The 14,834-nt window shown below is 33.7% G+C and overlaps 4 protein-coding genes across 6 annotated transcripts; 3 read left to right on the plus strand and 1 right to left on the minus strand.

Annotated features, from left to right (window-relative positions):
• Positions 1-1,781: 1,781 nt before the first annotated feature.
• Positions 1,782-6,937, plus strand: LOC126686328 (dol-P-Man:Man(7)GlcNAc(2)-PP-Dol alpha-1,6-mannosyltransferase). Of its 3 annotated transcripts, none has more exons than XM_050380369.2 (21): positions 1,782-1,885; positions 2,023-2,108; positions 2,263-2,304; positions 2,395-2,440; positions 2,561-2,647; positions 2,736-2,791; positions 2,864-2,981; positions 3,241-3,299; positions 3,600-3,671; positions 3,818-3,881; positions 3,998-4,101; positions 4,545-4,616; positions 5,038-5,124; positions 5,202-5,269; positions 5,433-5,501; positions 5,580-5,662; positions 5,785-5,881; positions 6,030-6,095; positions 6,320-6,413; positions 6,486-6,588; positions 6,677-6,937. In XM_050380369.2, exons 1-20 carry the CDS (start codon positions 1,849-1,851, stop codon positions 6,564-6,566), a joined length of 1,488 nt encoding a protein of 495 aa, XP_050236326.1. In that variant the 5' UTR covers positions 1,782-1,848; the 3' UTR covers positions 6,567-6,588; positions 6,677-6,937. The 3 variants fall into 3 exon arrangements, with proteins under 3 accessions (XP_050236326.1, XP_050236325.1, XP_050236327.1); XM_050380368.2 differs by having other exon boundaries at positions 6,680-6,937; XM_050380370.2 differs by having other exon boundaries at positions 1,832-1,908; positions 6,680-6,937.
• Positions 6,938-7,045: 108 nt separating this feature from the next.
• LOC126686327 (pentatricopeptide repeat-containing protein At1g02150) lies at positions 7,046-9,172 on the plus strand. The gene is made up of 2 exons (XM_050380367.2): positions 7,046-7,534; positions 7,673-9,172. Exons 1-2 carry the CDS (start codon positions 7,169-7,171, stop codon positions 8,825-8,827), a joined length of 1,521 nt encoding a protein of 506 aa, XP_050236324.1. The 5' UTR covers positions 7,046-7,168; the 3' UTR covers positions 8,828-9,172.
• A 130-nt stretch (positions 9,173-9,302) lies between these two features.
• Positions 9,303-11,880, plus strand: LOC126686329 (cyclin-U4-1). Its single transcript, XM_050380371.2, has 2 exons — positions 9,303-11,340; positions 11,460-11,880. Exons 1-2 carry the CDS (start codon positions 11,006-11,008, stop codon positions 11,743-11,745), a joined length of 621 nt encoding a protein of 206 aa, XP_050236328.1. The 5' UTR covers positions 9,303-11,005; the 3' UTR covers positions 11,746-11,880.
• A 737-nt stretch (positions 11,881-12,617) lies between these two features.
• On the minus strand, positions 12,618-13,091 carry LOC126687973 (uncharacterized). Its single transcript, XM_050382524.1, has one exon. It carries the CDS (start codon positions 13,089-13,091, stop codon positions 12,618-12,620), a length of 474 nt encoding a protein of 157 aa, XP_050238481.1.
• Between the last annotated feature and the right edge of the window lie 1,743 nt (positions 13,092-14,834).

A 14,834-nucleotide genomic window follows, 5' to 3' on the forward strand; every position in this document is an offset into this window, starting at 1 on the left:
CAAAAAAAATCCAGCAAAATAAGAAATTCATCAACTCATCATAAAAAATCAACAAATATGAATACACAATATAAATTCATTTATTTGTAAAAAAACTGATATATTATCAGTTTACATGTTAACCATTAATAAATTAAATTTAATAAAAAAAACTATTAACATCATAAAATTATTTTTAGATAAATCTAACAATAATATATCCTAAAATTAACAGTACACCGAATTAGTTAAGTTAACCAGTAGTCACTTATTAGTTAACTTTAACTAATAAAAAAAATTAACATTATGTATTCATGTTTTAGAAACTCAATACAAGTATAGTTAACTAATAGTTAACCGTTAGGAAACATATAATTACCTCCTAATTATTTATAAAATTATTCAAATATAAAAAAAAACAACTGAACATCAAATTTCAATTATTTTAAAAATAATCATACGTATAAAAATAACTGTTAGTTAACTATTAGTTACGTATTAGTTAACTATAATTAAAAAAAAATAATTATCAATATATATTCATGTTTTATATAAAATAATCATACGAAGTTAGTTAACTATTAATTAACCATTAGAAAACATATAACCTTAATTATTTTTACATCATTGCTAATATCCCAATTGCAATAAAAAAAATAACAGCTGCCAGCCACCGCGCATTCGCTCATCGTTCGCTTTCGTTCATCGTTCGCCTATCTTCGTCTCACTCCAACTACTGCTTTCTTCGTTCAACTGAAACCACCTTCGTTCATCGTTTTTTTCATCAGTTTGACAGAAAAAAACTGCAATATAAAAAATAATAAAGACGACTCAAAAAACTTTAGAAAATGCTTGCAGAATTAAAGTTTCTGTTATAAGTTAACTAATAGTGTACTAATAGTTACCTAATGGTTAACTAACATGGAAACTGACAGTAATTATTTTTTAAAAATGCAGGAATGATAATGTTGAAGGTTGTTAACAAAGGAATTATAAGATCAAAAGAATTTTAATTAAAGATGGTGCAGAATTGTGAACTCTAAAAGCAGTAACATATAAGAAATTTTTAGAACAATTACCTTAACATCAACGGGCGGAGGAGCAATCGGTTTGTTCTTTTTTACGACATTGACAGTGAAATCCTCGAAATCACTGTCACTCCATTCTTCTTCTACATGAACTTCAATATAAAAAAACAAAGACGATTCAAAAACTTTAAAAATAAATTGTAGAAGAAGAAAAATAATCCACCACCGCCACGACCTCCCGCTGACCGCCACGACCGGCATCATCTTTCTCTTCTTAGAGGTTTCGTCGAGTTGGTTGGGCTCCAGCGGCGGCGGCTTCAGATGTGGTTGAGGTAGTAAAATGAAAGAAAATGATAAATAAAAAGGACAAGCAAATTTAAATTCAAACAAAAATGGAAAAATATTTCGTTAATGAGAGGATAATTAAAGTCACCAAGAATCTTGGGGAAATCTAAAAGAAATAGAAAAGTGCTTGATGATTGTGGGAGTTACCAAATTAACAGTTTTGTATATTGTCAAATTCAAAAACTTATTTGTGTAAAGCATAAAGTTATAATTCAAAATTAATAGTTTCCAACCGTACAATTCAAATTTGATTTTAGTAACAGTAAAAATCTAAATATTTTAACCCAGCAGAGTATATGAGCTAATTTTCTCAACAATCATAACAACAAAAAAGGCAAGATATAAGAAGAGAAGCCAAAATTTGGATTATGGGCTAATATTGTGTCATATATGGGCTGCGATCCAGTCCATGTAACATCGCATCGTTAAGTTAACAGAAGAAACCGCCGGCTTCAGGCTGATCACTGCAGCAACCTCCGGCTCTCTACACTCAGAAATGACTTCGAAGCGTTGCCAATTTCTCCGGCTATTCGGTAATCTAAGCATCGATGAATATGTAGACTCGTCTCTTCACGCATTTTTATAATTGTTTATTAGTTTATTTTAATTTCTTTATCCAATTTAGCAGTGAAGTGAATGGAAATTGAAATTGAAATGATTTGTTTTGTAGGCTACGACTTGGTATTAGGATCGATAGCTGCGTTTTACGTGTTCACTGTACCTTACACCAAGGTTGAAGAAAGCTTCAATGTTCAGGTCCTCCATTTTCTTTCTCTTCTTTTTCTTTCAAACTTTCATTTAAACCCCTTCAGCTTAGACTTTGAACAGAAAAGTTTTGAAATTTGAATTGTTGTCAAGAGAAATTCATTTACATGATGTTTGAATCCTCTTTTCATTTCACTGTGTCAAGGCAATGCACGATATTCTTTACCATCAGCATCACTTAGATAATGTAAGTTTACCTTTTTATGCCAAGAATTTTTAGTTTATTAATCTAGTTTGCGGATTTCACTTTGATTAATTAGTTTTTATCTGGTATCAGTATGATCATTTGGAGTTTCCTGGAGTTGTTCCTCGTACCTTTATCGGTAAGCTCTCTTTTACTTCCACTTTGAATTGGTTTCACTTTCAGTTAGTTTGAGTCGGTTTCACTTTCAGTTAGCTGGAAATTGTTTTTTTTTTTTAAAAATAGTTTTGTTTCCTTGTAGGAGCTTTCCTTGTTTCAATGTTAGCATCCCCTTTAGTATTTGCAATTAGCTTTTTGCAGTTGCCCAAGATTTATGCACTTATTGGCGGTAAGCATTTGGATACTCCATTCATTTTTCTTTGTAACTTATGTATCAACATATAAATTGATTGCCTTTTCTTTCTTTTGGTGTGTAGTTCGTCTGGCTCTTGGTGGCATTGTCTTGTATACATTAAGGTTTTTCCGTATTCAGGTATGCAATGTTTTTGTAACTTTTGTTTATCATGTCTAGGAGTTTAGAATTTAAACTACATTGTTGTTTCAGGTTAGAGATAAATTTGGTCATCAAGTAGAAGCTTTCTTTGTCATATTGACTGCTATTCAGTTTCACTTGCTGTTCTATTGCTCACGCGCTCTTCCCAACATACTAGCTATGAGTGTAGGTGATTACATATTGCAATTCATATTGTTTATATTCTTTAAATATTCCTTTTTTCCAGTATTTGATCTCTACTACAGACGGTTTACATATGTGCCGTTTTAAACTACAACAGCTACATCATGATAAAGAAGTCAATGTCATCTAGTGGAAGATCTTGTTTATTACTTTTATTTCAAGAAATTACTAGCATTTTCTTTTTGAGTAATACTAGCATTTATTAAAATACCTGAAACTAACTTTTTTCCTTTTACTCACTGCAGTTAACGTGGCCTATGGATATTGGTTCAGAGGGAATTTTTATGCAGCATTAAACTCTCTGGTAGGCCTGCCCTAATTTTTAAAATGTCCAAATGTGCATGAAACTTATAATGTTAATTGTGGATGTATGCTTGTGATTATGCTCAACTTCTTTTCTATCCAACGTGTTCTTATTGATTCTTTGTAGAGGAGCTCATGTTTGTGTCAAACCATTCACATATGACTTAAAGTCTATTGTTTTTGCTTCTAGTTATGTCCTGATCACGTCAGTGAACTAACTTCCCAAACGTGTATTTAGGTTTCTTCTATTGCTATCAGGTCACTGTACTCATCTCAATGCTTTTCTGTTTTTGATGGACAGATTTTTGCTACAGCTGTCTTCAGATGTGATATGGTGTTACTTTTGTGCCCCCTTGCCTTAGAGCTTTTGCTGGTACATATTATTTGCTGTTTCCCCTTATATCCCTATTTACACCTCTGTTAAGCTGGAATTATCTTATGATTGGTTTTGTTATTTTATTTTTATATATATATATATATATACACACTATCTCATCTTGCTGATGTACTGGATTACAGACCAAACGTATATCATTGCGGGGAGCTATTAAATACTGCTCCGGAGTTGCACTGTTATCCATAGGTTGGTCATGGTTCAGTTCTCATTGCGTTTATTCTATTTTTTTTCTCTGCATTCTAAATTGTTCAAATGGAGCAGTTTCTGACTATTAGGTTATTATGATTTCATCCTTTGTACAGGCCTTTCAGTATTGGTTGATTCAATGATGTGGAGAAAATTATTATGGCCTGAATTTGAAATTTTTTGGTTTAACTCTGTTCTGAATCGGAGTTCCGAATGGGGTGTATCCTCTGCGACCTCATTTGCATTTTCACATTATTTTTGTTATTTTATTTATCAAACTATAAAATGTTCTGTAATTAAGGCAAATTATCTATATAGCTCACTGTTATCCAGGAAAGAGTGTACATGACCATCGCTTGCATGATTCTCTGCTTATGCTTTGCTATGGGGTTACATATTATTCAACTTGTGGAACTATCTTGTTCCATTGGTATTGGTTTATGTAAAATGATGGTAGAGATACAGTCCTGCTGATAAGTTGAAGTGGTTAAATGTGATATTATTTTATGTAAAGACCAGATATTTTAGTTATATAATGGTGCCCAATCCAAGTATTACAATTATCGAATTCTTCGGTTTTACAGAACTGAGGTTGCAAAGATTTGGTAACTATCAGACTACTTTATATATGTCTTCTGTCTTCCTTGACAATCTTGTCCATAGACACATTCTTTGCACTGGTACTTCAGTTCAGCTCTCCCACGCTCGCTACTTGCTGCATATCCTCTTGTTTTGGTAAGGCCTCAAAAAGGGGTGGTAATATGATATATGTTTTTGCACTAGCCAACTCAACGGAATATTTCTTATTATTACCACGCATTGTGTAATTTTTGTATGAAATGCAAGTCTGACTTGATTGCATGTGGGCGGTGGATGGCCTCTAGTGTACTATGTTATATCTTTAGCTGCTTTTGGTTTATTCAGCAAGTTGCTTGTGAATTAAATGGGTTGCTCTTAAGACAGTGGTGCAGCATACCTGTTTTTGCTAATCAGTTTTCAGTTAATGAAACAAAAGTGTCTTGTTACCTTGCAATATATTTATTAAATCTTTGTTCTTATGTTATTTTTCTTGTTACGGGATCGATAAAATACAGAAAAGTAAAGAATCATTTGACCCACTTATTGTTGTTCTTAACTTTTTGGTTTTTCCTTGTAGTTTGGAGTGGTGCTTGATCGGAGGCTTCTGTTGTATGTTTTTCCAGTTTTCTCTTTCATTTTACTTTACTCTAAGCTTCCGCACAAGGTACGTCACACAAAATGTTATTTTGTCAAACATAATAATTGATGGAACTTTTATATTCTTAATTTTGCATGGTGCAGGAACTGCGATTTATTATCAGTTCTGTTCCAATGCTCAACTTATCTGCTGCAGTTGCAGCGAACAGAATGTATATAGCTCCTACATTCGTCAATTTTTTTTATTACATCTGAATCATTCTGTTGGTCATGTTTAAAGAATCATAATGAATGTGGGAGATGATTACATTTTATGTCTAAATTTAGACAACAAATGCCTTTGATTTTATGTGAATCTTGTCCTATTTGTTGCAGCTATAACAATAGAAAAAAGACAACATGGAAGTTTCTCAATCTCGTAATGCTGGGATCTTTTTTGATCAGGTTAGAAAATACTCATTCACTTTATTGAGTGAGACGATTATGTTTTGCCTTGCTGTATGACATATTGCTATTCTATAGTTTAGGAAGCACTTTCGTGTTTTTCTTGGCATCATATAACAATTATCCGAGCGGTCATGCTCTAAAAGCTTTACATCAGACGGGTGAGTACCTCTCTTTCACAGTGGCATATTTGCACCCACACACACCCTTTATGCGTGCATGCTTGCTTAAGTCTATGAAGATGTTGTTTTGCAGCATAACTGGATTTTTAATATTCTGACAGGCCAGCTTGCCGATATGGATGAAAAGTTGGTTCATATTGATACTTTTTCTGCCATGAGTGGAATATCCAGGTTTTGCGAAAATGACTATCCTTGGAGGTATCTTGGATTTTACTGGCACGACTTTTTCACTTTTCCATACTTTATTCTCTCTCTCTCTCTCTCTCTCTCCCCTTAATATTTATGCCCTCTAGTCATACTATGGAAGATTTGTTGGTGATTGAACTAAAAATATCAAATACTGCAGATATTCCAAAGAAGAAGGGATTTCTCTGAATGAATTCCGCGACAGAAATTTTACGTACCTTATCAGGTTTGGTCAAATAGTTCTTCATTGTTCATGGCAATCATTTTATATCTTTGCTGAATTGATACTGCTCTTCAAAAGGACGATCTGCACCTACCAGCACACATTTTCTTGTGGAACATCTTATATTACTAACGACTGGAACCTTATATATATTAATAAAGCACAAATGTATGTTCTTTGTATGCAACGATCTCATTTCTTTAATGTTTCGTACTGTGTGGTAACAGTGAGCACTCTGCAATTGATGGATTCAAGTGTTTATATTTTGTAAATGGCTTCTCAAGGGCTCGCCTCCAACTTGGTTTCCCACCCATCATCCTGGTAGAGAAACCAACAACATTTTCCACTCTTAATTTTTTCTGTTAACTTTAAATAATATATTAGTTTCTTCAGGTCAAAGTACCCAAGGTATATATTCATGGAAATACAAAATTAAAGGACGCCATGCAACTAAAATGGCCAGGATGCTCTTGAATAATTTTAGATAAAGCTTGAGGTTTGTGAGTTTTTGTAGTTTAAAAGCAGAGTCATTGTTTATGGGCTATACTTTACCTGTATGATTCTTATTTGATTTTATTCTTTAGCAGTTGATTGAGGGATAATACGAAGACGATGCGCGCCTGTGGTGAAGCTAAAAAGTTTTCAAAGGAAGCAATTATGTCAAATGTTAACATCTAATCCTCTTGAAGTTGAATAGTTGCTTGTGAGTGTGAGCAAGTGTGCATTTGTCGCCATACTGTAATATGCGCAAAAATAATAGGTTTTGTACCATCGTGATTTTGGCAGCTAAAATTGTGACACAAATTGATTTCATCTGAAATACAGTAATAGCTGTAAGTGACAAATCTGTTAAAGGTAATAAAACAAATGCATAGAGGAGGAAAGGTTGTGCAAACTTTTATGACTGTAACGACGTGTCGTATTTTATCATGTCAAAACGACATCGAACATAGAACCACGTCCCTTGCTGTAATTTCCCAAACTTTATCTTCAATAACCCGAAAGAGGACGCAGAAACGAAAAACCTCGCTGCTCCACGCTAACTTTGGTACCTAAAAACTACCGTCAGACAAAAAATGCTTCTTCAAACTACTCTGCACCACCAAAAGGCGTCACTCTCATCGACTATCTCCTACTCGCCACCCCTTCATTCATGGAAGAATCCTCACTGTGCCATTCACCAGACTCTATCTTACAAGAAACTTCAAATTTCATGCTCAATATCGAAAGTCCACAGCTACGGAACAGTTGATTATGAGAGAAGACCCATGATTAAATGGAACTCTGTCTACAGGAGAATTTCTTTGATGGAAAACCCTGAATTGGGTGCCGACACCGTACTGAATCAATTGGAGAAAGATGGCAAGAAGCTCTCTAAATGGGAGCTTTGTAGGGTTGTCAAGGAATTGAGGAAGTTCAAGCGCCACAGGCATGCTCTTGAGGTAACTTTAGACCAATTTTTTTTATTTGGGTCTTCTCTTTTATTGCATTTCAATTCCTTCTAGGTATTAGTCTGTGTTAGTTTTTGTTAACAGGTTGGAAAAATAATAACAGATGTAGACCAATTTCACTTGTTTTAGGTTTATGATTGGATGAACAATAGAGAAGATAGGTTTAGATTATCTGTCAGTGATGCTGCAATTCAGTTAGACCTTATTGCTAAAGTTCGCGGAATTTCTTCCGCTGATGACTATTTTACGAAGCTTCCCGGTTCTATGAAGGACAGGAGGGTCTATGGGGCTCTGCTGAATGCTTATGTCAGAGCTAAATTGAGTGAAAAAGCAGAATCTTTGATGGAAGAAATGAGAAGCAAAGATTACGCCTTACATGCGCTTCCATTCAATGTGATGATGACTATGTATATGAACCTCAAGCAGTATGATAAAGTTGACATGCTGATTTCCGAAATGATGGAGAAAAACATACGGCTTGATATATATTCCTATAATATCTGGTTGTCATCTCGAGGGTCCCAAGGATCTGGAGAGAGGATGGAAGAGGTATTTGAGCAAATGAAGGTGGACACCACCATTAATCCCAACTGGACAACATTTAGCACAATGGCGACGATGTATATTAAAATGGGGAAGTTAGAGAAAGCTGAAGATTGCTTGAGGAGGGTGGAAAGCAGAATAACAGGTAGGGATAGAATACCCTATCACTATCTCCTAAGTTTATATGGTAATATAGGTAACAAAGTAGAGCTTTACCGTGTGTGGAACATATACAAATCAATTTTTCCCAGTATTCCGAATTTGGGATACCATGCTATTATCTCATCTCTGATTCGGATGGAAGACATTGAAGGGGCAGAGAAGATTTATGAGGAATGGCTGCCAGTGAAGTTATCCTACGACCCTAGAATAGGAAATATTCTCATGGGTTGGTATGTTAAAGACGGAAATTTGGATAAGGCTGAAAGCTTCTTTGATCATATGACTGAAGTGGGAGGAAAGCCAAATTCGAGCACATGGGAGATTCTAGCAGACGGGCATATCGGAGAGAAAAGAATTTCTGAGGCTCTGACTTGCTTTAAGGAAGCTTTTATTGCTCAAGGGTCAAAAAGTTGGAAGCCAAAGCCTACAGTTATATCTTCCTTCTGTAAGCTATGCGAAGAGGAAGCTGACACGGCAAGTAAAGGAGTTTTAGAGGATTTGTTGGCGCAGTCTGGCTATCTTGAAGATGAAACTTACGCGTCACTTATCAGATCATGCATGGGTAGCAACCAACTCTGATAATAAGATGGATGACGGAAATGACTTTGACGAGAAGGAAATATTTCTCAATCAACTGCAGGGTAATCTCTGATAAATGTGAGTGGAAAAATTATTTGTTAGGCCTTATGCTGGACAGAGGGTATCATAGCTTGATTTTTCAGGTATTGCACTATCTTTTGACTTTTCATAGTAATCATCACCGCTCAAATTGTATGGTCATGCTAATGAGAGCCAGGAATTTTTAATTCAATGGAGGGATTTTCTAAGCTGAATCCTTCATTCGAGCTTCCCCTCCTAGATTAGAACATCCTTTAATCATCTGTTATTGAATGATAATCAAATTTGAGAAGTTTTTACTTTTTACTCGTCTTTAATTAGTTAAACATCTAGGGTTTGCTATGTATGCTTGTGTTTTGCTGGATATTGATTCGAGCAGTTGGACCCATGGATTCAGTCTGGTTCCAGTGTGCTGCTCTTCCTTTATTCCTTTTGAGTAAGAAAAAAAAATGATTATACAAACCGTAGTATGTTTAATTCAATTTTCACTCGATGAATATTTTCAAGTATCTATAGTTTGATTGTGAGGAGAGTGTTTACAATTGGAGTTTTATATTCCATGCAGAAAAAAATATGACAAGCCTTTTACCTGATCTGGACAGCTAAGGGTGTTAGAACTGGGATTAGGGGGTCATATTTGTTTCATATCGATCTATTTAAGTGGGACGATTGCGATCTAATTTTATCAATTTGAATACTATGCATAATTTAATCGACATGTATAGCTCGTCTGATTAAATGCATTAAATATAAATTATGCAAATACAATATACACTTAATATATTAATATTAGTTGACCGGATACAAATAATTCTATATATATTACGTGCTAATTATTAAACTACGCCTTAAAATTATTATACAAATTGGTGATGCATTAAATCAATGTGATATGATTAGTGCTAGACGAATCATATTTGTAGATAATAGACATCAATCTCTCGTTACTGAGCCAGTCTATATTTATCTCCAATCCTTTTCATTTTGGTTGTGATTGTTGGTGTAAAGTAATTTTACAGACTTTGTGTGATGGCAAAATTTTGAGAGTAAGAAATGAATAGTGTAGGCTGGTAGTCACATGGAAGAGCACATGGGGAAAGATACGGTTTAAAGATTTGGATCCCTACCCCTTTATGTCAATCTCATCTTATGCATCACACTCATTTTTTAATTTTCAATATGCTAAAAATCATTGTATCATTTTTTGTATACATTCACATACTTATCTATTAGCATATTGTGTACTATAGTCTATATCATTTCATGGTATTGTATAATCTAAATAATTGAACACATAATATAAACAAAATTCTCAGTTTAGATAGCTCCATAATAAAGTGTAGCTTGAGATATCCCGTGAGCTAACCTATTGAAGATTAAATGAAAAATGCACCTACTATAAATACCTAATTAAAGAGTCCAACATTGTAGATCGCTAAAACTGAGAACAAATATAAATTGTCCGGTACGGGCAGGATCAGCATATGGGATTGCTATGCACCAACAAAACAAAACAAATCCATGTTATGTCACCTGATTTTACAGAATCAAAACACATGCAACATCTCCTACACATGATCACTATCCATGCCCATCACCCTTCAATCACTTCAACGACACAAATTCCTGAATAAGAAAAAAAAACACACACTAACCCACCTTCAGCCACAATTTTTTCTATACAATATAATAATTTTATAACAACAAACAAAATAAAATTTAAAAAGTTAGCAAAATCATATTATTTACATCTATTAAGTTAGGCAATCTGCAAATAATGATCATATAAAATTTAAAATTGTTCGATATTTGTTCAATGCAAGTCCGATACGATACCCATGTGAAACAGGTTTCAGGAATAAACACATGCATAGGATCGAACCACCACCTTCTGTCATGTTCCCTCTTCATCAACTTAAGTTTTGAAATTAAACTAATCATAATTATCTCAACCCAAAAGTATAGCAAGTCTAACCCCACTTGCTGAGGGTATGCAAGTCATAATTTTAAACAAATTGGGGGCATATTCCTGTCCTGTAATAAGTATAAAATGCCTACCCATTAACGACCACGTTACTTCTTTCTATAAACGCATACTATAACTGTCAATTATTTCTAAATTTGGTCACTTATCGATCCATGGCGGAGCTGGAGAGCCCAGACGTGATGCCTCAGCTCATCACCTATCTGTCTTCTTTGCTTCAAAGGGTAGCTGAATCCAACGATCTCAACCCTCCGATTAATTCCCAGAAAGTCTCAGTGTTCCATGGGCTCAGCAGACCCACCATCTCCATTCAAAGCTATCTAGAGAGGATTTTCAAGTATGCAAATTGCAGCCCGTCTTGCTTCGTTGTTGCTTATGTTTATCTTGATAGATTTGCTCACAGACAACCCACTTTGCCTCTCACTTCTTTCAATGTTCATCGTCTGCTTATTACCAGTGTCATGGTTGCTGCCAAGTTCATGGATGACATGTAAGTTTGTTTATTACCTTCAATTCTTTGTCCGACTGGATATATTTTACTGTTCAATCAGATTCCTGTTTTATGATCTTTTTTGGGCTTGTTTTAACTCAAGACTTGTAATTTTTCAGGTATTACAACAATGCTTATTATGCAAAAGTTGGAGGAATTAGTACAGTAGAGATGAAGCATCTTGAAGTGGATTTCTTATTCGGAGTGGGGTTCCACTTAAATGTGACACCAAACACATTTCACACGTATTGTTCTTACCTTCAAAGAGAAGCACTGAGCTTTGTTAAATCTTCTTCATTAAACTTCGCCTTATCTTCTTTACGTTTCAATGAGGAGTCTGAAACATCCCATCAAAAGCAACAACTTGCTGTCTCATCAGCTGTAAATGTAGTTAGTCTGTGCTAAAACCAACTTGGTTTGTCTGGTTTTTAAAATGATTTTGTAATGTACAGATGGGATCAACTTCTTTCCAGTCTGGATATGTCACCAACCTATTATTAATATTGCCTATTGTGTTCGCACACAGTTTCATTTTTGTCATGCTTTAACTTTCTGTGGCTAATATTTGTTCTTATCCATGCTATGCTATGATTCTGAATTTGTGAGTTGCCACCAAAAACGGCAGCTTTAATGAGTATGATTCACAAAAGAATAATCTATTGTGACTACTTAATTTCTTGTATTTGACTAATTCTCGATAGGAAACGTGATGAAACATGGACAACTACATGATTATGCCTGCAACATAAACATACAAAACTTGAGCATATCGGATCTTTGCACTCGCTCTGTTTTTGACATTGGATACATGCATTTCTATTTGTCTAACATTGAGTCGTTATATTTTAAATGTTATAAACATTGTATTATTAACAGTGTCAAATTGACCGAAACAAATAAATTTAGTGATTAATAACAATAGAAAAGACTAAATTTTGATACAATTAGAGCATGAAACCAAATAAAAAAAACTTACCTAGTCATACTAATAGCGCGTGAAGTACATGCATTATATTTTTGTAATGGAAGAATCTAGTATCTATAAAATTTTAGGACTCAATATTGACAGGTAAAAATGTAGGAATTCAATGTTAAAATGAACAAATGCAAACATCCAAATATCAAAAAATTAAAAACGGCGAATGCGTTTAGCCCAATTATTTAATCATTCAAATGCTGAGGCTCATTATACATCAAAGTCCACCAAACTTTTAGTTCATTATACATTCAAATTTAACTGTAACATGAGTTGGCAAAGGAAACATAAATTTAATTATTTAATGTCTACATTTATGGAACATCTGAATAAAAGCTCTAGTCATAAAAGGAACAGCAGCAGTAAATAAAAGATAGCGAAAATGCACATGCTGATGATGAGGCGTAACAGCAAAAACAGCGGATCCATAAGTGACAATCATGGAGGTGGTAGCGATCCAAATTTCAAAATGAAAAGGGAATTTGTAAGTAAGAGATAATAGAACCAATATGGAAGTGGAGAAAGCCAATGTATTCGATATCAGAAACACATAATAAGCGTGTCTCTCCGTTGCGAAAATGGCCGTTCCGGCCACATGTCCGTTACCATTATCTTGCCATAACCCCCCGGGAGGATTCACTCCCGCTTGAAAAGTTGCAGCCGCGATCAACGCGACGATTATTAGCAAAATGTTCCTCACTTCGGCCGGTGAGTCTCTCTGTTCGTCGTACTGGAAATACCTAAACCAGCTCTTACCTGTGCTCTTAGGAATCATTTTTGAATCAATCAGTTAATTTCTTCACGTATATATACTCTTTTAATTTATACTAATAATTCTACTATTCTTAAACTGTGGGTGTTTAGTTACTAATGTGAATGTGGTCCACCTGTTTGTTCATGCAAGGATTTTTGCAGTAAGTAAATAGTGGTTTGGAATTTTATTGGGCAATACAATTAGTCCAATGGTGAACAACAAGTAGACCTCGGTATGAGCTGTGATAGTGAAAATTAGTAACATTTACAAGTGTGCTTGTTTGATTAGGTTGAAGGTGGAGAAAAAGTAGAAGCCTTTTTTGGAAAAATTATTAATTCTGAGCCTTCTTTTAGAATAAATTTTGCCTGTTTTGGAAAAATTATCAACACATGACCTTCTTTTAGAATAAAATTCTAGATACAAATCATAATGCATAAGGATCCAAGGTAATAATATTTAAAAAGATAATCAATATTCAATAAGTTAATGATAAACTACAAAAATATGCAATTTAATAGTTTAAACACTTTAATGAAAGATTATATTCTAGATACCTGTTTTGGGGACATAAGAAATGCGATTAGAATGTTGAAGAGTCCAATAATAATTATAGAGAAAGATAGTCGGGTAATGAGTTAATTGGTCAACTCGAAGAATTCACATATGAATTGATACTTTACATTGAAGCGTAATTATTACAAATAATCCATAAGAATCCAAGCGATTTTTGGATCGAAGTCCGAATAATCAAATAAATCCTCACCTTAAAAGTTATGAGTTAATTTGTCAATTGGAAAAATTATATGTTAGAAAAGATTAAATTGAATAGTTAAAATACAACAAGACCACATTGATATTCTGAGAGGTTAAAGTCGTACATTAGCCACTAATTCAACTCGTACATTAAATTTAATATTTAATGTAATTAATTAATTAGGAATGAAATAAATTGTTAATAATGAACTATAAAGTACATATTTATCAAAAAAAAACTATAAAGTACATGAACTAAGGATTGTGTAAAGATTTGCATCAATTTACATATATCAATCTACACAATCAATCAAGAAATTGAATCTTTAAATTTCTGCAATCTTTTACTAGATTATCATCCAATGATTTGAATAAATCACAAAAATATTGATTTGCTTTAATTTAATAATTCTATTTTGTGCTTAAAGTGGTTTAATTTTTTTGTTTAAAATATACTATGTTTTACTAATATTTAAGTACCTTAATTTTAACATATTTATCATTTGGTTCATTAGAAAATTAAATCGGAATTCAAAGAACAACCCCTGCTAGAACCGAGCACCAAGCCACTTAGAATTAGCGTAGTTAGACTTAAGTGACTGGATAATGCTTGCTATGCCACTTCGCCCAAAAATTCATCTTTTGACCGGATTTTAACTCAATTTTAATTCGATATTTGATGCATGGCCATAACCTTTATATATCAATATGGATGATTTATATGACTCTCAGAAGTGATTTAGACCTTCATAATTTTGTTACATTCGACTTTTGAGGAGATTGGAGCCCAATTTAAGTATTTTTATCTATCTTTTTTTTGTGATTTACTGTTTTCATCGGTCAATGTTGATCTTCTTTACTGTAAATTCAAGATAAAGTAGTCTAGATCTGTATGTATGCAATTCAAATATATGCTCAAGACTATTAACTTATGACTTTTAGTTATATAATTAGATTCGATAAAGACATAGAAATATGATAATAAATTGAAAAAAAAAACAAATAGATACG

This window comes from Mercurialis annua, linkage group LG6 (genome assembly GCF_937616625.2).
Source record: "Mercurialis annua linkage group LG6, ddMerAnnu1.2, whole genome shotgun sequence".
NCBI classification, from domain to species: Eukaryota; Viridiplantae; Streptophyta; class Magnoliopsida; order Malpighiales; family Euphorbiaceae; genus Mercurialis; species Mercurialis annua.